The sequence below is a fragment of the Cynocephalus volans genome, chromosome 8 (assembly GCF_027409185.1).
Source record: "Cynocephalus volans isolate mCynVol1 chromosome 8, mCynVol1.pri, whole genome shotgun sequence".
Taxonomy (NCBI): domain Eukaryota; kingdom Metazoa; phylum Chordata; class Mammalia; order Dermoptera; family Cynocephalidae; genus Cynocephalus; species Cynocephalus volans.
In genome coordinates this window covers 56,429,342-56,452,511 of record NC_084467.1, presented here as the reverse complement: position 1 = coordinate 56,452,511, position 23,170 = coordinate 56,429,342, and the positions used below count along the sequence as shown (strand labels likewise).

The window sequence follows — 23,170 nt, the reverse complement described above, 5'->3', positions numbered from 1 at the left end:
CAGTGAATGAATGAATGGTTTGCAAATACAACTACATGCCTGGGACATTCAGCCTATCAGCTATGTCCCTTGCCTTGAGGGGACTGAAAAATACCCTTTCATCCTCCAAAATACCTCCCTTTGTCTCAATCACTAATGTGTCAAATTTTGTAAGTAGAAGTTAATTCTTCTGGTTTAATGTTTAGTCCCCCAAAATAGAATCACATGAAACCCCATATATCAAGTATGCTTATGTGCAAATGAATTTGTCAGGTTCTCACTGTGAGAAGGATTTTGATAAGAACACATGAGAGTGTGATAAGCCTGGATGTTTTCCCACAGGGGCTGGTAGTTAAAGGTTGGGATTGAGAAGGGGTTGGGATGGGTTATGGGAAGGAGTACCAGTACATCTAGGGTCCTTGCCAATATATAAGATGTATAACTCCAACTCAGAACACATGGGCTAGTTCTTGGTTTACTACGTTGTAGCTTGGTTACCTAGAATCAGTCAGTTGACCTCCCTGAGTCTCAGTTTCCTCATTTGTAAATGTAGAGGCTGATTAAATTATATAAGAAGTATATGATTTAACTGTTTTATCATTGCCCCACATTTTAAGTGAAAACACTAAAGCATTGCTATTTTGCTCCCTTCATCTCTTGGAACATATTTCCTTCCTGCTCTCACCAGCAGACTACCTGGCATCTTGTGAGTCAACCAGATTCCCAAGTATAGCTCTCTAGTGATTAATTGCTCAAAATAAATAAATAAATAAATAAATAAATAAAACCAAAAACAAACAAACAAAAAACCCAGTCATCATAAGAGGGGCAGATTCAAGGCACACAGACATTTGGAAACGGGCATAGCACTATTGCTCACTCTTCAAAACTTTAGTGTCATAGTCAGATCAGTTCCACCTGGTAGCAGTGAGACAGCTATTATACGTTATACTTGTAACAGTTGTATCTATGCAAATAAACTAATTTCACATGCCAAATAACTTTATGCTCTCCTTGCCCATATTAAAGCTCCTTGATGGCAAGGTGCATCATATTTGCATCATCCAACAATAAATATTGGAGATGAGTCATCAGAAAATTACTTGTACTAAAATATATTCTATTATTTTGTTTTGCCTTTTTACTCTCTTAAAGGTAAATGATGATGAAAAAAACAAATAAAATCAGAATTTCAGCACAATAGATAAGAGATGCACTTTCAGGTGCTTCATTTCAAAGAATTAAACTAAATTCTCAACTATAAGTGTTCATATATGCATTTAAATCAAAATAACAGAACAGTAGAAAGAAGTTTCCACTGCTTCACGTTAGTAAATTAAACATAATAATGAGATAGAGAAAGAAATTTTTGTTGATTGGGATCATTAAAAAATGAAAATATAAGCTATATATCAGAATTAACTCACTAAAGCAATGCACATCTGGTTTTGAGCTATTGAAAAGGACTAACATACACGAATGCAGTAATGATGTAAGAAATCCTAAACACAAACATCTACAATTTCAGAGTACCAAGTACTTGGCAAGAGCATTTTTAGGGTTTACATAAAACATAAAATTCACTAATGCATTTTAAAGCTGCTTTTAAAATCATTTTTGAAAATCTGGAGTGCATAGAAATTTTTTAGATGCCCTTTTTTTTAATGCCTCTGCCATGTTACTTTTCAGAAAACCAGTGCACTCTATAAACGTTGGTGTTAAATATTCATACCATAATGCATAAGGTAAGGGTGGTAGAGAAGGTAATTATTAATCCCACCTGACAAAAAAGCTACCAGCAGTATATGTATGCATATGTGCTTCCTGGGCATTTGGGATTCAGCTGGCACTAAAACTCTAATCCCTTCAATCTCAAGCAAGCACTACGTTTATGAAGATAGCTCCTTCATATTAGACTCTGCAAAGCTTTATTCATATGAAGCAGTTGCTTAATTTAATCTACAATTTCCAGATAGGCTCCTGAAAAACATTATTTTTATTAATATAGATAGAACCAGAAACTTGGCATCATTCTTGTGAAGCCCAAAATATTTTACTTTATTTTTCACTGTCGCTAAGCTTTGAGTTTATTTAAATAGCCATACTTCAATGAGGTACCAATTCATTTAAATAGAACCACTTGCCTTAAAGATGTAACATTTTCCTGCCTTTCAACTGCTAGGGGACAGAATCAACCTGATCAAAGACAACGTGAAAAGAAAGTCATGTCAAAAGAGAAGTAATACCCTTTATTTCTGTTTTCATCTTTAAATATGCTTGAAAATAACCAAGAAATAAAGAGCAATTTGATTTAAATGCTGTAAAGTCATCTGGATAAAGTTAAGTACAACATTCACTGCACTGCATATTGGTTATGTGAGCTTGTTATTATCTTTCTGCAGGAAGCATGAAAGTGATATAAAGACACAGGAGGATGGTTAAAGTCCAAAGGTACCATTTAGTCTAGCTCTTGTCTTCATAGTCTCTCAACTTAAGTGGTCCCATACAGCAGAAACTCCTCTTTCTTTCAGCAAAGAAATCTGAATCAATGTTTATGGTATTTAATGACATTTATTAACAGGATGCTCTTTACATACAATCCAAATACACCTGCAGCACTTAAATCAAGCACTTTGCTTTTTACATATTAGTAATAGTTGATCATTGCTTTCTGTCCAGTAAGCTTATCTTTCTTTTCCCACGTTTTTTTTAACAATGCTAATTAATATTTGTAATTATATAAATAGGGGATTATTGGTATTGTTTTATTTCTAATTACTTATTAGTAAGTTAGGCTCCCAAAGGTTAAATGACTACCTCTTTCCCACTCAAAAAAAAAAAAAAAAAAAAAAAAACCAGCTTGTAAGTGGTGGCGCCAGGATGCATGTCTAGATTCTTTGAGTCTAGATCCTAGGCTCTTTTCCACTGCCTCTCATGAATAAACTTTCTTCTATAAACAGGTCACTGGGAGGTCAGATTCTGCTGGTGAGGGAAAACAACTTCAGAGACATTCTGGTACTTTGAAAAGACTATTAATTTTTTTAAATTCAGTAGAAATTTATCTACATTAACTTAAAGAAATAGTGTTTCACTGGTATCTAGTTTTGCTGATAGAAAAAGAATAAAATTCAAGAAGGTAACTGAAATGTTAAAAAAAGAAAGATGATTTTATGACCAAAGTCATTTGCAATTGTCTCTGTGAAGAATGAGTGTGATTACACGTCATAAAACACAGTGGTTTGTTTTTTATTTTTTCATTTTATTGTGATAAGAACACTTAATATGGGCTTCAAGATAAAGTAGAATCCTAGGAAACTAAATAATATCTAAGTGGTCTAGGAAGAATGTATTTAAGATATACCACAGTTGCCCAATAAATATTTAAGTAATTTATATTATGATATATACTAAATTTTTACATGAAAGCATAAGCTCTGGATACACTAGCAAACTAATGTCTGATGATCACCTGGATTGTGCTAATCATTGTATACATATTACTTCATTTATCTTCATAAAGACCTAATGAGATACAAGTAGCATGTTTCTAATTTTGCAGATGCAGAATTGAGGAGCTAAGATAGGTTGAATGATTTGCCCAAAACTTAGTGTCTGGTTAAAGGTGGAGTTGACAATCAAATGTTGTGTTCTTCATACCATTTCACCTGGCCCCCTCAAGTCTCTGTGCCATTTCGGTAAACAAGATGATATTAGAGATGCTATGTTTTATGGGTGAACTCACACCTGGCTGAGCAGGCCGATAGGTAAGGACAAAGGCCACAGTTATGCCCATGAAGTTAAAATTCACATCTGGATTTCAAAGGTAAAATTTCAGGAGGAAGTCTTGGGCGGTTAAGACACCAGCAAGAGGAAATGATCTTATAGTTCATTTGTCATGTCTTCCTTGACCTCTGTTCAAGAGGCCTCAATAGTCTTGATGGTGAAATAAAGGTTTCCTGCATAAACTGCTGAGACAATGACGGCACAAATAAGCCACAGAAGCACTATTAGATCCTCTATGCTGCAGCAAACAGCCCCAGCTCATTAATTTTATGGAGGAATAGAAAAGGTGGCAAGGAGACATTTTGAGATAAATGAATTTTTAATGACACTGGAATTCTTCCAAGGCATTTATTCACTGAATCCTATATTGGATTTTTATATGTGGATCCTGAAATAGACAAGGCATCTTCTTATGCTTTGTTTTTTCTTTCTGCTTTCACACTTATTGGTGCTAGAGGATGAAATGACTTCAAAGTGGTTCTCTTCCTATCTCTTTCACACAGTGGACAATAGTAAATGGCTTTTAAAAATATGTGGGTGATAGCAAAACAAGCCTTTATAGTTTCTTATTGGGGACACAGGCTATTAACACTGCGTCTTCTGATAATTAGTGCATTTTAGATAATTTAGCTTGGTTCATTAGGATTTGATTATTACATGACAGTAAAGGAATGATATTTTGTTTCTCCAGTATATTGAATGGTCACATTGTGGATATTATCAATTTATTTTTTTATAAATCCATGTGCACTTTGACTCTTTCAAACTGGCACATTCCATACACAGTAATACTTTTCAAAAAATAAAAAATAATTTGTTTTATCAGCCTAGCCTGACAATAATATGATATGTTTATGTATATGTAGTGATTTAGTAAGGTAATTAAACAGTTACATCTATTATGTGACCTATAATGCATGAAATATTGGCAAAGTACTTTAATAAATTATCTCAACAGATAGGTGGTTAGCAGGCTAGGTCAACAGATATGTTTTTAAATTAAATTAATATTTGAAAATATTTGAACATAAGGCTATTTTGTCCATTTTTCAAATGAAGGAATTGTGGTCTAAGACAGTTAATTGATCTAAAATTTCAAGAGAAAATACTGACACTTAACCTAGCTTCCTTGACCCCAGAGGGTAACATAAAACAAAGATTAAGAGTAAAAAATAAAATTCAAGATAACATTAAAATTATGCAATGATAGAACCCCATGTGTAGTAATGTTCCATGTTAATGATACAAGTTTTATAGTTATAGAAAAAGACATGGCATTCTTTCGGGGAAGAATGCTATAGAGATCCTCTTAGCAGCCGTTACAAGTACCTAAAGCCAACAATTTATCACCCAGGAAAGTCATAAGCTATTATAGATACCTCTAAGCCTCCATTATAATGGTTTCAATAGTTTACTTAAAAAAAAAAAAAAAAAAAAGGAACCGGAGGCTTATTCATAACTTGTCAGTGGGTTAGTACAGTCAAAAATTAAACTTTTAAATCATGGTATAAGAACATGTCGACAGAAAAGAAATAATTTAGTACTTTTAAAATGTATATTTGTCTCCTTTTGATCCCCAAACTGTTGCTCTCCATCTAAATGTGTTCTCTTCAATCTAAAGAAAACATACATAAAATTTTACATATGGAGAGATAAACATATAAATGTGGAAAAATGTCAACAACTAGTAAATCCAGGTAAAGGGTGATCATTGCACTATTCTTTTGAAATTTAAAATTTTCACTGCCAGTGACCTCTCCTTGACCAACAACAGACGTTTCCATCCTCCTCATTTATCCTGCTGCCATTCCTGGATGTATTAAATGCATATAATTGAGATGTTATAACTTATCTGGAAGTTTCTGTGACTTTATCAAGCGCAGCCACACAATTTTTTTTTCCCTCCACTCATTTATCTCAAAGTGACAGTTTTCAAGCACTTGGAGATTATGAAGTCTGTGTAGGAATCCTCCAAAGTTCTCCAAGCCTACAGTTCTCCATGTTGCTTTGTCTTGATCCAGAACCAGGAAACGGATCAATCCTCTTTGTCAAGGAATCCCCAAAATGGTTCCTAAAACTCTAATATTCCAGAAAATTTGATTTGAAAGAGGCTCTCCTCGAAGCTACGCTATGCCCCATCCCTTTATGTCCAATGTGTGTAGTTTGCAATGAGCCTGAGTTGTGAGCGTTGTGGTTAAGAAGAGGAGCACAAGCCTGCCTCTGTTGCCGGAACACACTGTGTGTCACAGGCATTTTCCTTCACAAAAGGTCTTGAGAAGCCACCATTCTTATTCTCCCTCAAAGAGAAAATGCCTAAGTTCTAGCAAGAAGCAACCTCAGAGGGTCAACAAATTACTTTTTTTTTTTTAACTTAATCTACACAGTGGTATTTAAACATATCTGTGTAAAACAAGTTAATATGGGTGGCAGAGATTCTCAACCTCCTGGTTCAGAAAAAAATGAGAGAGAACCCCATGAAAAGTTTTACTCCTGGTGATGTCTTTTCTAGAGTACAAGGGTTATTAATTTGCAATTTCCTCACTATATCAGTCACAGACTCTTACTTCCAAGTTCCCTGAGGAAATCCTATAAAAGGCTCAAATTGCTGTAGCTTTTTCTATTGTTAATATTGTAAATGTTGCATCAGTGGGAAAATATTCTATTATACAATATGTAAACATTTTGAAGGCAAAATAACAAATAGATTCCTCTGTACAACACTTCTACTCAGACTATTAATGAGAGATGTGTAGAGTTTTCCTGAGCTGAAGCACCAACTGTGTTGTTTGATGCATGAAGAATAACCAAATTAATAATTGTACAATGCTACAGATAAATATTTACAGCACTACAGGCTAGATAGTATGATTTGTACATGGTGGCTTAATTAAACAGGCTACCATGTAGAACACTTAGCCTCTAGTGAGATATTGTAATTTAACCTGTATCTGCAATATCATAGAACATAAAATAGGAAGCCAGTTAGAGCAGGCCTACTAGCAGAAAAGTAACACAGCTACTACGAGATGGATGGAATAAGGAAGCTTGTAGATTAAGTATCAACTAAGCTCCCTTTCTTCCTCTTTGATATCAGGCTAAAGGAAAACTGCTCTAAGAATAAAGTGCAGGAAGTGGGAAACATTCATTCTCTGTTTTATTTTTTTCAATAAATATTAAATGTCAGCCTTTCTTGTAGGTTTCTGGGATATAATAAGACAGAATCCCTGCCCTCATGCAATTTAGCAGGGGTGGCACACAATGGAAGAGAGGCAAAAGCAATATCACAAACAAGCATGTCTATAATGTATTTTCAGGTAATGATCAGTGCCAAGAAGAAAAATAAAGCAGAGTAAGGGGTTAGAAAGTGAAAAGGTGCTATTTTAAATAGGGAGGCTACCAGCAAAGGCTCTCTCTAGCTAGTGATATTTGAGTAGAAGCATAAGTGGAAGTGAGAGGGTGCCATGTCTACAGCTATATACTAATCTTCGAGGCAGAAGAAAACCAAGTGCAAAGGCCCAAAGGTAGAAACATGCTTGGCTTGCTGAAGAACAGCAAGAAGGCTAACATGGCTGGAGAGCAGGAGATGACAGCGGTAGCCTGGGGCCAGATAATGTAGGGCCTTATAAACCATGGTAAGCATTTTAGATTCTTTTCAAAGAATCACTTAAATGCCTCTAACATAATGTTGCTGGTGTCTTGACAGTGATGTTAGAGAAGGAAGCACTATAAACATACAGGGAGAAAAACTAAGAGGTAATAAAAGAGGGAAGAATGAAAAAAGAAAGCAAATGGGATTTTGCAAAAGGGCTTAGACTTTAGCAGTTAGGCAGCGGGCAAGCTTGCTGGGCCACCTTCTGGCATGTGTCCTAGGGGTTGTTACCATTATTTTACAAAGCCCTTTTTACAGTAAGTATTTTAAAAATCCAATATATTGAAGACTTGAGGACACTAAAAGGTCAGGAAAATACTATTTATAGACTTTCTGATAAAATGCTTGCTCTGATTAAAGCAACAGACTCAGACTATGAGAAATAGATTTCCACTGGCATTTGATTCAGATTGTAGACTAATTCCAGTAAAAAATGACCCAGCAGGAATCTGTACTTAAAGCATAATACAAAGCACTTCTGATAAATTAGGACTAGTAGAGTTTTCCCCAGAAGAACCCATTCTCCCATGCACTTTTGCTATAATTTTTTGATGCATGTGGAGGTACCAGCTAGTACATAGCACCATGTTCTATGCAGTAAATGCAAGTGACACCAAGTTCATGCACCTTCCCCCCAGTTTCCATAAACTGTAATTTGTTAAGTCACATAGAATGTCATAAGCACAGTTTTCAATGTTATGGGATATACAAAATAATTGGAAGTCATTATCTCTCAAATGCACATTACCCTTTCCCCTTTGCCTTTAGTCTCCTCGTTCTCCAGTTCATTCTCCACACTGCTTGCAAAGTACCTTTCCAAACTAAAAACTATATTTGGCAATCCCTTCTCACCACCTTGTAGTGGCTCCGCACTGATGATGAACTAAAACCCCAAGTTTTGTTCATAGTATTGGAAGCCCTAGAGTATGGCTCCAATCTCCTGACACAGTCTTTCTTCCTACCTTTCCCACCTCACATCTTAGGCTGTAACCCCAGTGAACTATATCTACTTTTTCCAATGCTCAGATTCAAATCCCATCTCAGGTGCTTATGTGCTGTGTAATCTTGGGAAAATTATTTATCCTCTCTGGCCTTCATTCCTTTTCCTATAAAATGGAAATAACACTACGTAACTCAAGGGCTTGTTATGAGACCAAATGAGTAAATACATTTAGAACAATGTTGAACACATTATAAGTGCTTAATAAATGAGAGCTATGATTACTATTATTTTTTAATAGGATGTCCTTATTATTGTTTCCTTGGCCAAAAAAACGAAAAAACAAAAAAAGAAAACCTGCCCTTCCTGCCCACTCTTCTCCCAGAAAACTCCTATTCATTCTTCAAGACTCCACATAAAAGGCAACTTTTCTCTAAACCTTCCTTAACAGCTTGACTCATTCTCTAATGGTAGTTATTTCTTCTGTGCTCTCATGACAAGTTGAACATAATTCTTCTATAGCATTATTCACACTCCACTGATTAATTATTAATGCATAAATTTATCTTCCAGCTAGTATATTAATTCTTTAAAGGCAAGGGCTCTATCTTTCTCATTTTGTATCTCCTAATCCCAGAGCAGGGTCTGGCACATAGTAGGTTCTCAATAAATATTTCTGTTAAATCAAGTATCCAATCAATACATATAAAAAGACACAGACACCTCTTTTAAAAATTCCAATATTACTAGGAAAGAATTCAAGGCAATTGATGAATAACAATAGGCACAGATTTAGTAGATTTAGCTAATAAACTAGGACCAAATTGTATATAACACAGTAAGCTCATCTGAAGTTCAGAAAAAGGTCAAGCATATACTATATTCATTGTTTTCTTTTTATTCTTCTCCATTAATTCTGGCTTTGTCTTGCCAAGTATGTCCCTTTAGAGTATAAACTATGGCTTTTAATAGTTTTATATTCTAATATTAGGCTGAACTTTTGTTAAAATGAGAAAATATTTCCAAGATACAGGTAGAACTCTTTTCTCATACCAACTTCTGAAAGAATATTGTTGCTCACGTGCAAGCATGGACAGAGGGTGGAGCTCACCAATACCTTTGCTCTTCAAGAAGAGAGCAGCATAGGAGGCAGGTATTCAGTGGGCATAGGATGTCTTCAAGACCATTACCAGCAGCTTTCTTCAGAGAGAATCATGCTGCTGATGATGGGAGAGAACTGATGACTGAGGCTGGGACATCAGCAAAGGAGGGAAGGTTGAAAAAGCTGGATACTGGGTGGCTAGTACCAGGCAAGAGCAAACAGGCCATACATTATCTTCAGAAGGTGTCACCTTGATTTGGATATTGGGATAAATAATATGCTGACCTGAGAGCTCAGGCAGTAATTTCCCTAGCCCCTTATTCAGCAATGCTGAATGTTCCATTAAAACTTTGCAATGTATGACATGTTTTTTATCTATAATTTCTAACATCATCTAACAATGAGTGTGTTATCCACCTCTGGGTTTAAGAATTCAAAAAAGAATTTGGAAATTTGGGATGGTGATTAAGAGTCAAAATAATTATTAGCGGAGTAGAAATACTTAGAAGAAACTAAAGCAATTCAGAATACTTTTTATATCTGTAACATGTAATACTGAAAGGAACAAAAATTTGGAGTATACTTATACTCCAAATGGAACATATATGAGATAATGTACATGAACATTCTAGTAAAGAACTTAAAATATAGTAGATGTTGGAATACATGTGGCTTGAGATTTTTTTTCTTGCTCACAGCAGTGCTCAGTTATATATGTTGAGTGAATAAAAAAGAAAACCCTGGGATCGGTTAATAATGAACTTCAAATTCATGCAAGTTCTTATAAGTATTTTCTTTATATCCACTGAGGGCAAAAAAACCCCCCAAAAAAACATATGTTACACATAAGTTATACAGATTGATCATGAGGAACAATTTTTCAATATCTGGATTATGAAGCAGTAAGATTGTGTACTAAGTGAGGTTATAGAACTGTTTTCTCTGGAGTCTTAAAACTAGGGCAGATTCCCATATGTCAAAGATGGAGTAATTGTGGTCTAGCCCAAAAGTAAAAGGAAGCAATGAGATAGTCACTCAAATTCCTTTCAGATTTTGGATTGTGTAAATACTCTGATTAGTGACAACACAATGAATATCTACTTTTCCTCTGACATTTTAAAAATAATCCCAGAGTTGGGATTTCACAAATGCTTTCTAAATGGCTGCCATTAATGCAGACTTCAAAACCAGAACTCCACATTCATCTGAGCAAAATATAAAATCTACAAACAACTAAAGATTAAAAAAAGAAATGTTCACTGGGTTTGGATATAAACGGTATCCTCTGCATTGTTTAGCTTCATCCTGAAAATTACTTTAATTTTGATGCTGGAATCAAAACAATCCACTCTTCTTAAAAGAAGCCTACTGTCTACTGTAAGTAATAACATGTTTTTAGAGACTTCTAAGTGCATATCTTGGAATTTCTAACTTAAGTGCATGGTTTGGAAAATACCAATCGATCGTGAAAGACTGGTTACATTTCATTATGACAAAGAGGCAAAAATAAACTATTTATGCTCCCATTTTCTCTGGTAACTATTTCATATGTTTTCTTTTTTTTTTTAAAGCATGTAATTTTTCAGATTTGGAAAATAAGTCATTCAAATATTTCAGATATATGTCTATTTCCCAAAAAGAGATTTTCATTGCATGTTTCATAAAAATAAACTTGAAAAATGTTAAACATATACTCAAATAAAACAATAGAAACAAAAATAAATACAGACTGAATCAGGAGCTGAAAACAAACTGTGATAAGCTTTATTAAGAAACATAAGGAATATGTGAGTTGGGAGGGGGAAAAGGGTGAAAATGAATCATAGTCATTATTAAAGTTAATTTGTAAGTTTGATGATTAATGAATTCTTTAAACTTATATTATGGTACATTATACCAAAGTCATGTGTTTTCTTTTTTGGCAATTGTGGAAAATTTTGTTTTAACTCATCTAAAAGAAGATCATTTTATTAACATAAGCAATCTCAGATATCATTTAATTGTTCATTTTGCAACTTTTTGCAAGAAAATTTGTATAATACATGAGTAAAACTGACTCTTCAGTCATTGTAAAATTTGGGTTCTTTTGAAAAGAAAAAATAAAACAGTATTTATAGCTCTATTATTTCTTAGCACATCAAAAAATCTATTCTGGGAAAAAGAAAGGTCACATTTTTATATTATTATATTATTACACTATTTCTTAGCACATCAAAAAATCTATTCTAGGAAAAAGAAAGGTCACATTATTATATTATACTATACAAAACTCTACATTAAGGAAAATATTACCAAGATTTCAAGACTTGCCATTATCTGAAAATTAGCCACCTAAATTTAAGTGTCCTCTTGGTCAAAATAATGCTTTAATATTAACGCAAGTAGTAAAACATATGCACCTATTGATTAATTGTATATTTTCTATATATGTTCCTTTTATGAGAACTAATTAATAATACATCTGTATATCTTCTCTGATCAATTATACTACTTAATAAACTATATAAAAATACACACACATTAGGGGTGGGGTAAAGTACAAGTGCGAGGACTTCATTAAATCAGTACATACTTATATAGAAACCTTCTCTTTCTACAAGTGCTACCATTGGCAGGTTTTGAAAAACTAATCATGTATATTCTATAAGTAAGAGATTACAGTTAAATAGGAAGATTTAATTCAAGAAGATGGCCAAAAAAATTCTCTAACAAATCAATTATATGAACAATAGTCCATTTTCAGCAAACAAGAATAACCATATCATTTTTAGCCAGGTAAAGTATGTGTTTGCTAAACATGTGATGTCCATCAAAGGCAAGCTTTATCTTTTTAGGTGTAACTTTACCAATACACTATGCAGTAGATGGGGCAGACAAACATTTCAGATGAGTAGAAAACAATTTAAGTAAATATTAATTTTCAAGAATTAGATATTCTCAGTTTATAATATTGGTTGGCAATCTAGCATGTAGTCACTGTGTTAGAATTGCCTTTAGGAGGTATTAGCTCTCTTTATTGCTATGGTCCTTATTAAATAAAACTGAGGTATACATTCTGAAGGGTATGTTAATCTGAAAGAAAATATATTTTTCAAAGAAATCTGAAGTTACCTAGCTTTTACAGGTAAAGGTGACAATTTTATTGTTCTTTCCATTTCATTGTTATACTTGTTTAAGGAGCCTACCCTACTGTATTTACATCCCTTGTAAAAATATATATTAAAGATGGCAGAATCAGTGCAATTTTTACAGTATTCTTGAATTTATTTACTTGAGGTTCCCAAAATATCTATAAATTTTAAGTTACTTTTTTTTTTTAAAACAAGAGCCTCTTAAAGATAACAGCAATTTGAAATCATAAATAAAGGTAATTAGCCATGCAATTTTGGAAGTGGGAACTTAGTTTTCCCTTAAGTAGTGTAAAGATAAAAGTCAGTAAGTCAAAAACTCACTGGTTTATACACTATAAACATGGTGGTACAATAAATTAAGTCTGACTTTATACATTGTCTTAAGAAATAAATTAGAACTAAGATTAAGACACTTATTCTTGTACCAAAAATATACCATTAAAAATATCAACAACCACAAAACAGTCACCTATCACCTCAATAGAGGTTAAACAAAAAACTGACTTTTAAAAACTCCTTTAAGACTCCATTTACTTGGAATTAGCAATGTATTTTTTAAGCAGTAATTAGTAAGTTAGAGGCATATTTTATCTGGAAACAGCTAATAGCACAATGATAATTTAGCACACAATGCATTTATGTATTCTTCAGCTGACAGCTCTCTATTCATTTCACACATGTGGTATATATTAGGAACAAAATTCAAATATTCCACTTCCCACATTTCTAAATCACTGCTGCTAATGCAAGAATCTGAAAAGCACTGTAGATACCTCCAAGTCCTGTCTTACCATGTATGAGCCACAGTGAAGCGACGACGCTGCCGAATGCTTTTATTCACCAACAACTTTCTGAAAAAGCACGGTGAGTTCCTTGGTGAACTGCGTGGAGAAATTTTAGGAGATGTAGGTCTGTTTCCTGGTATTCTCGGAAGCTCAAGTTCTAAATGCATTTGCTCCTTGAAAGTCTTTATGCAAACCTCAGCTTCAGAAGCAGTAAGTTCCTTGGAAGAATCTTTCGCTGTCATGTCTTGTAAGGAGTGCTAGCTTTCACCATCCAAAACAAAAACCTCAAACATAGCAGAGACACTGCTGCAGGTTGGAAGGTTAAGTCTGCAAACTATTTCCAGTTTAATTTGGGAAGCTGTGGCTCTAATGTATGAGCTGCTTAGAGCAAGAGCAGCACACTGGAAGAATGGCAAGTCAGGCTGTCACAGGGAGCTTTATCAGACTGGCTTTGCCTCTGAAAATGCGCCAAAGTGCTTCCAATGTCAGTAGCCTCCTTGTGGATGAGGTTTGTCTGCAAACTACACAGTGACACTGAATTCATTCAGCTGAATATATCAACTCATGAAATATTCATGAAGCCTTCTGATAAATCCTTTCCATGTATTATTTTTTTTTGAATCTTATCAAACAAGCTGTATTCACTAATGGTAGCTAGCAGAACCTAGTCACCTAGTCACTTGTTTCATCTGCACAAAGAGCAAAACCAGAATCCATCCAGCATGTGTAATGTTTAAAGTCTTCATTCAGAATTATCTTGCTCTGTAATGCATACAACTGTAACTCCACCTACCAAATGCTATTGGCCCAGGATTATTTAAACAACTGCTCTCTGTTTCCCCCTTAACAACACCCTCCATCACTCAGATTGTCACAAAATTTGTGAGGCTACTGTCCTCATCACAGTGAAAACTGTTTAAATCAGAGATTGTCAAAAAGCCTAGCTAAAACAGCAATGAAAGAGCTGATTTGCTCAAGTTTTTTTTTTTCCCCTCCCTTTTCCAGGAGATCCAAAGCAGCATCAACAGAAAAAATGTCAGTGAACAGGAAAACATTGGATTTGGTTCATTCCCCCAAGGAATTTAAAGCCTAATCTTTATTCCAATAAACATTACCCTCATTCTTCTGTTTAAGCTCATTGTTCATGGGTTGCTTAAACCCATGTTCATTGTTCATACAGCAGCCACTCTGTATTAGATGTAAAACCAATGCTTCCAGTACTGAAATGGAGGTAACAACCTGGAAAAATGAATGCTCCCAGCTAAAGTACAGAGTCCAAAGTCAAGCACTATGCACATGTTTGTGTGTGTGCAGGTAGGTGTACAAGATATCGTGTGTTTGTGGGTGGGTATATATACTTGAGAGTACACATGTGTGCACTTTGTTCACAAGGGATGCCAGTGAGGTATATGGACAGGGGAGTCCAAAAAATATCTCATGTCTAAAAGCAGATTATCGTAACCTGGCATTTCATTTAGAAATATAATGGAATACAGTGTCTACACTTTAAAAGGCACAGGAAAGCAGAAAGAATATCACAGTGCTTGAAGTGATGTTGTGAAAAGTCTATAGTGGCAAAGACTGCCACCCAGGGCCAGCCTGATCTCTAACAAATATGACAAAGCAGAACTTGGGCTAACCTGCAAGAGTGACAGAAAAGGAATGATTCACAGTAAGACTTCAGTGAAAAGGGGAGACACTCATTTTTTCCACCAAGGTGTGAGGCCTTTGCCCTTACAAAATCATTCATATGTCATAAACTCTGACTAAAAATGTGCTAAATATCTAAAAGGCTAAATAAGAGCAGACTATCACCTACATGTAGGAACAAGTAGATCCCCCAGGAGCCCATAGGGAAGTGGTTCAAACATACTAGGAAGGGTTTAAAATACTGGTTTACAGGTACTTCCTTGAAAAGCATATCAATATTTCAATAATTAACTAAAATATATCATGAACAAAAGCACAGTCATGAAACTTTAGACTTGTACTGAATCCTAGTAATTACTTTGTTCAGCTCCTCATTCCAAAGACAAGGAGACAGAGCTAAAGAACATAAGTGAACTTTTAAAAGTAATATTGGTAGTTAATGTTAGAGCTAAAACTAAAACCCAGGTTTTTTTATTCCCAACTGAGTGCTCTTTAATTCAATTACAAAATTGTAATTTGTCCAGCTGGGCCCTAGCGCATTTTTTTTTTTTTTATCTGAAGATATTTTAACTGCCCTGTTTGAAAAGACAGATTGTTAGTAACATCATGGGAGAAAATATGGCTAATGCTTTCTATTATTTGTTGGATTGTGAAAACAAAGCTGGGACTTTCCTCCAACAATAATATGATTTGCAATTGATTTTACTATTATTCACAGTGACTTATTAGCAAAAAATAAAGTAGCAATTTGAAATGACTAAAGATATTTCTCATATTTATTTTTCAAAGCTGCCAAAATATATAAGCCTTTTAGGAATTTCTCCCCAACAACATTATGACAAATTTCACAACCCAGATTTAGCTGTATGTAAACTGAAGTTCAGATAAGGAAATATTAACATAAACTTACCTAAAGAAGCATAATGTAACTATTTTCCAATTCTTACTGCCAATTTATGTGTCATCCTGTGGCATTCCATATTACTGTTTTCGGTTTACCTACTATGACAACCAATGTCTCAATTAAAGATATTTTGAAGAATCATACAAAGAATAAAGTTCTCAAAAATGTGTAAAATCTGTTAACTCTAAGTACTGTACAAAAAATTTCAGAATACCAGAGAGAATTCATTGAAATACAAAACTTAGAAGAGAATCAGATTGTTTGAAAGTCTGAATTACTTATCTCTGAGAGAAAAAAAATGCATGTTTACAGATAAATGCATGTTAAGATTGGTTCTAGAGCCAAAATGCCAAGGAAAAAGAAGACACTATGCCAAATACTGAAATCAAAGATGAATTTAGAAGGTAGGAAACAGGAGATGCTATCTAAGAAAGGTAAGCAAAAGCACCGTTAAAGCAAACACCCTGCTATATTTCAGCAAAAAATACAATTTTGAGAGTGACAACCAGGAGAGCAGAAGAGAGAGCGAATCGAGTTTACATGCCCTGTCAAGTGCCTAGGAAGGAGTTAATGAATGAAATGAAACTCTTCTTGTCCACATGCAATTCTTAGCCCCTGGCACCTCAATACAAGAAATGAGTAATTCTCAATTTATTACTGTACAGATATTCATCCTTGGGAATTATTTGAGAATTCCAATTATAGCCATGTCTCAATTTTAATAATAAATTTCCATTATCCATATCCTGTCAAAGCAATAAAAGTCAAGAATTTATCACAACAAAATATCATTAAAGGATTTGAATACAGTTATATGTTCAATAACAAACAATGTATTAATTATAAATATTGTCGAAAAATGAAAAACATTTTGATTTTCATTAAACTAAAATTTCATTAAATTAAAAGGCCAATTAATTACAACCAAAGAAAATTATAACCTTACAGTGTGAGTATAACATTTTAAAATGTTTTTAAAAGTTGACAACCTTGTCATAAAACTATTTTAGATGAAAATAATTACATTTCTTTTCTATTCAATATCCTTCGGACTATAAAAGTTAACCTGGAATGAATTTTCTTTGAGTGACCATTTTCAACTGACTGTCATAAAACTAAAGTATTTTAAAGGCACAAAACTGTACTTTCTGTGCAATAATATTATACATAGCACAACATTGAACCCAAAATAACATGGCTCCCATTTGCTGTAAATGCAAAGCTGGATATTTAAGAAGATGAGATTTACTCAGAAGTTCTTAAAAAGAGGTATAGATTTAAGACTATTAATATTAATAAAGTTAAGTTACTGTTGATTATATCTTTATTTCATTATCTAGTTCCTTTTTCCTAAAATGATGCACCGTCTGAGCACAGCTATTAAACTCTGTTCAATGAAAGATACCCAAGATCCTTTTCTTCAGTCAAAGACAAGGTAATAAGTGAGTACAAAATACCAACAACCATAGCCTCTTCAAACAGTATATGCTGTTAGCAACAGTATTTAACAGCACATACACTTTTATACACACCACCACAAATTGCAACTTCTCCCAATTTATCTGTTTCAGTTTTAAGAAATGGAACTAGAGAATTATTCTTACACAACTGAAAAAATCAGCTGAATGAAAATGGTTATCTAGCTATCTAGGAAAAGAGCAATTAACTGATAGCCATTAAGGATAAAGGGACTGTAGAGATGTAACTTAAATTAATTGCAAACCTACTGAGTGCCAGATATAGTAGTAAGCATTTCTAATAAATTATTTCATTTGATCCTCATAAACATATGAGTCAAATACTGTTGAAATTTCTTGTTTGACTTCCTCATAGCATTAACTATAAGATCATTTAGAGCGGGGCTGAGTCTTGTTCAATACTGTATTTCAAATACTGTTGAAATTTCTTGTTTGACTTCCTCATAGCATTAACTATAAGATCATTTAGAGCGGGGCTGAGTCTTGTTCAATACTGTATTTCTAGAATGCAGGACAGAGTCTGGCACAGAGTAGACACTCAATAAATATTTGTAGACTGAATGTACATTATTTTGTGCATTTTCAGATAAGAACATCAAGACATAAAATTGCATAGCTTTTAAGGAGTTAATCCAATAATATAATCAAACCCAGGTCTTCCCATTCTATCTATACCATCCATTTTATTATACTACCCCAATGCTACCCAAGCTTTTTATAAAGAGGATGCCTAATGGGACAGAAGAGGGAATGCGTGCTCTCTGGGTGATCTAGTCATATTGCTAGAAGTTTATCTTCACAAGTACTAATGTAAATGTCCTTGAGGCTGAAGTTATCTAGCATGTTATTTTTATAAGCTGATATAAGTGCTTCATTTTTATACACATGATGCTATTTAATTACTCATTAGTAAAATGGTGCTCCAAAAAGTTTAGTTTTAACCTGTACCACCTGGTAATGTCACCTGACTCCTAGGGAGGAGGTGGGAAGCTCAGATCCTACATGCTTGAGTATGGTATTGTATGGTTCTTAGAGATGGCCTATTCAAGAACGAATTAGCCACTAAAGCCCTCCAATGATTCCTCATCTCTTAGAGTAAAAACCAAAGTCCACACAATGGCCCGTGAGTCACCCGCTTCCCCATCAGTACTTCTCTGACTTCTTCTCTTTTTACTCTTCCCCCAGCTTTGTTCCAGCCACACTGGCCTCCTTTCTCTTCATTGAATGCGCTAGGCAAGTTTTCTTTTTCCCAAGATATCTGCTTGGATTGTCCCCTCATTTCCTTCCAGCGTTCTCCCCAATATCTAACTTGCTTGATGAAGTCTTCCATAATCACCCTGTTTAGAATTGCAATTTTCTCTTTATCTTTCTCCATAGTACTTGTCAGCATATAATATTACCTAATTACTTGTTTATCATCCGTTTACTCCCTCTTGAATTCAAGTTTCATGAGATAAAGGATTTTGTTTTGTTCTCTCCTATAATCCCAACTCCCAGAACATTTCCTGCCATGCAGTAAGTATTTAAATAAATATTAGTTGAATGAGTAAATGACTGATCTCCTCACTGGCCTCCTTTCTCTTCATCGAACGTGCTTGGCAAGTTTTCATAAAAATAAGATGATTTTGTTTTTGGCAAAATAAGGTGATGGGGGGAAGCAACAAACAGAAATGTTATGAACTATCTCTCAAATTAGAGCAAGAGCTATAGTGGCATTAAGCTGTAACCTTTTCACAATTTCATGTATTATTTTATGCAGTCTTCACTGCCTGTAGTGTTATTACTCTATTTTCTTTGCCAAGAATACTATGTCTCATTTGAATTTAAGGCTAAATTCAAAGGAAAACTCTTCAGTGAAATCTTTCCTAGCTTCCATAGGCAGAGTGAGCGTTTTCACCCCATCTGTACTCCACCAGTATTGGATTCTCCCCTCAGAATATTTTGTAGTCTGTCGTAGTACATATGTTCATTTGTCTTCTGGCCTACTCATAGATTACTATGACCTCTGCAGGGACATAAACTATTGTGCTCATCTTTATATCTCTGGAGTCTGACATCACATTTTGATTGAATAATATTTATTGATTAAAATATGAATAAAAATGAATTTAGTGCCCCAAATCATGCTCCTCTGTTAGCCCTGGATTTTTCTTACCATCTTAATAGCTATTCCATTCAATATCCTAACTTCTTACATTTGAGCTTACAAATTGAGCTTACTAGTTGAAACTTCCTAAATCATAGCAGTTAGGCTATATTTACCATTTTAAATACAATTTCTCTGTTGTTGTTGTTATTATTATTATTCATATCTTCACTGCAGTACAAAGGCAGAATGCTAGTGTGTTTTAATCTCTGTTCATTAAGTGATGCACTGGTAGAATAGCCTTGCCAAGCTCTCTCCTCACAGTGATTTTTGGTTTTGGCAGAGTAATTGGGTGCTTCTTTTACAAGGCACATTCTGAGAAGGCAGATTACATAGAATAAAAATACTAAGGAAGATCCTGTCTTTGTTTCCTAGGTCACTGTTAACATTAAGATATATTAGTAAGGATGAGTCAGATACCTAAATGCAAGGAGAGAGACGGTTCCTGCAGTAAGTGATTTAAAAACCACGGCAGAAGAGGGTACTCCAGTTCCCAAAGATAAATCTAACCTGTCAGAAAATTGCCCAAAAGGGTGATTTTTCAAATGAATAAAATATCATACATATTGGAAACAAAGGCATGTTTGAGAAAACCTTTCTCTAAAATTAGCTTTTATCTTCTTTTTTAATTATTTTCTCTCCTGTCAGCAGTCTTCTACAAAGTAGGTAAGAAAAACATAGTGTAGTATTAATCTACAGTTAAAAAATTTAAATGTAAATAATTACTTACGTAATTCCAATTAACTGAGATACTACAGAGATGACAGAAAGAGTACAGCACATGAAAATTAAATCCATTTCATTGCTCTTAAAAAGAAAATAATATTCAGGGATCCATTTTATGTTTAAGTATACATTTGCAAACTATTTCACAGAAACAGAATTTTCCTAAGTTAATATTCTAATATATTGTGACTTTTAAGAGGGTACAGAATACATACCACTATGGAAAATGCTTCAAAAATAGTTGGTTAAACCAAGATCAGCTCACTTAATTTCAAGAAGATTTGTTTGTTCACTACATATTCTGTTCATTTTAAATCTGCTAATATTACAAATTTTTAAAAATTCCATTGATAGTTTGTTGGTTTATAATGAAGAAAATAGGAAATTTTATCTAACAAGACTGTCTATGAAATCCTAGAATTAAGAATTAAATTTAATTTCGTATAAATATTTCATATCATCAAAACGGCAATACTAGCACATGTAAAAATCAAATGCTTGAGACATTTTATGTGTAAGCATGCTGAGCTTTATAGCAAAGACTTTTAAACAGAATCTGTACTTTTGGAAAGCTTCCCTGGTTACATTTTTGTCTATTTCTTTTTTAATTTATCAAGCAATAAGATTGACCCTTCTAAAATTTATTTTATTTTTTAATTGATCAATATACAATGTAGTTGATTTTCATGTCCCTTTACCAATTCCTTCTTTCCTCCTCTGTCTCCCCCTTCCCCCCCATCAACATCATATCTGTTCACTTAACGTGTTCAAGGAATTATTATGATTGTTGTGTTGTTTTTTTTAAGATTGACCTTTTTATGACACTGTTCTATGAAATTTAACACATGTGTATTCCTGTAATTACCACCACAATCAATAAGCAGAATAGTTCTATCAATCAACTCCGCAAAACTTATACTACACGTTTATAGTCATATCCTTCTCCCACCCCTAATCCCTGGCAACCCCTGATCTGCTCTCTGTCACTATATTTTTGTCTTTTCAATAACATCATACAAATGGAATCACTCAGTATTTAATCTTTTGAGGCCAGCTCCTTTCACTCAGCACAATGTCTTTGAAGTTTAGCCAAGGTGTTAACATTTATTAAAAGTCCATTCATTTTTATTGCCAAATAGTATTCCATTGTATGGATGTACCAAAGTTTGTTTATTCATTCATCCACTGAAGGAAACAGTTAGGCTGTTTCTAGTTTGGGGCAATTATAAATAGAGCTTCTATAAACATCCATGTACAGGTTTTATATGTTGTCATTCTTCTATGGTAAATACCCAAGAGTGGGTTTCCTAGGTCATACAATAAGCATATGCTCATCCTTGTAACAAAATGTCAAACTTTCCCAGAATGGTTGTACCATTTTGCATTTCCACTAGTGACATATGAGTGTCCCAGTTGCCCTACATACTCACCAGCACTTCTTCTTATCATTATTATTTTTTTATTTTAGCCATTTTAATAGACATGCAGTGATATCTCACACTGGTGGTTTTAGTTGACATTTCTCTAATAGCTAATGCCAATCTTTTCATGTGCTTATTTGCCATCCTTATATTCTCCTTAGTGAAGTATCTGTTCAAGATTCTTGCCCATTTTCAAATTGTAATGATTCTTTTCTTGCAATTGAGTCTTCTTCCCTAATCTGCCTGCTGGAGTTTATATTTTCAGAGTAGCTGCTCCATGCATTCTATCCAGGACTTAAGGCTGTTTTCAGTGGGAAAGACAGATAGAGTGTATTACTCTGATCCTATCTGGAACCAAAACTTTTAATAGAATAATATCAGTTACAAAATACTGAAATTTTCAAATTGGTTGTATAGTTTCCCAAATCCTTGAGTGTTTATATTCTTGACTTTACTGTTTCTTTAATCTGTGGAGCTTGAATCTTGGACCATCCAGAGTGGTTTACTGAAGCTCACTCTTATTGTAATTAGTCTTACATGTCACTGGGCGGCACTATCCCTAAGGAATGGCAGAAGATTTGATGCCTTTTATATCTTTTTAGAGAGAAGGCCTTCTGGAAGTGGACTCTGAGTAACTCCTAATATGTATATCTCGTCCTGGTCACTTCCCAAGCAACAAGTCCTCTTTCTCCACTGCCGGCTGTGATGCCATAAATACCTTCAAACACTGAGATCTAAAAGAACATGATGTTTTTGCTCCTCTTCCTTCCTTGTATATTTCTACTAATTCATACATTCTTCAATCATATACTTACTGAGTAGGTACCATGTGCCAATAATATGATTCCCATTTTCTTTGGTAAGCTTGGGTAATTGCTTGAAGTTTTCAAACTTTCTACTAAACATAAAATCACAATTTTAAGAAGTTTTATGTAATTTTTTATAGCTGTGACTTTATCAACTTTTCCACATACCCTCATTATCAGTTAACTATTTTTTATATTTATTTTGCATTTGGTGAATCTTTATTCTATACATACATAATAATAAAACTTCATTGGCATGGTAGCATACTATTTGAGAAAGTTTTGGCATCAGTCTTGTAAGTGCTTTCTTGTATGTATGTGCCTCACAAAAAATCAATGATCTTAGAAAGTAAAGATTATAATATATTCTTGATATGTTAACTTCTTTATCTAAAACTCTTTCATACATATAGAAAATGCTTTTTGCATGCTATGTGAATGTTTAAATACAGAGAAATCTGAATCAACATTATTTATTCAGCTGGCATTAGTTAAATGTTAACTATGAGTCAGGCACAGTGCTAGTCTTGGGAATATCACAATGAATAAGCTATACCTATGTCTGCCCTCATACAGTATAATGGCAGAAATATCACAGTATAAGTCTAATCACAATTATAAACCTTTTTCCCTCCTCATTCACCTGCTCTTCTTTAAAGGAGGTCGAAAC

At 34.0% G+C, this 23,170-nt stretch overlaps 1 protein-coding gene across 2 annotated transcripts in view; it reads right to left on the bottom strand.

Moving 5' to 3' along the window:
• Positions 1-23,170, bottom strand: part of PDE4B (phosphodiesterase 4B) — a 432,241-nt gene that overhangs the window by 338,008 nt on the left and 71,063 nt on the right. Inside the window, exon 1 of one of the 2 annotated variants that reach the window (XM_063107071.1) lies at positions 13,376-13,611. The exons of the other annotated variant lie outside the window; for it this stretch is intronic. Within the exon in view, the coding sequence (XP_062963141.1) occupies positions 13,376-13,611 (236 nt within the window). Of the gene's footprint in view, positions 1-13,375; positions 13,612-23,170 lie in introns of those variants that run through there. 2 annotated transcript variants of the gene reach the window in all.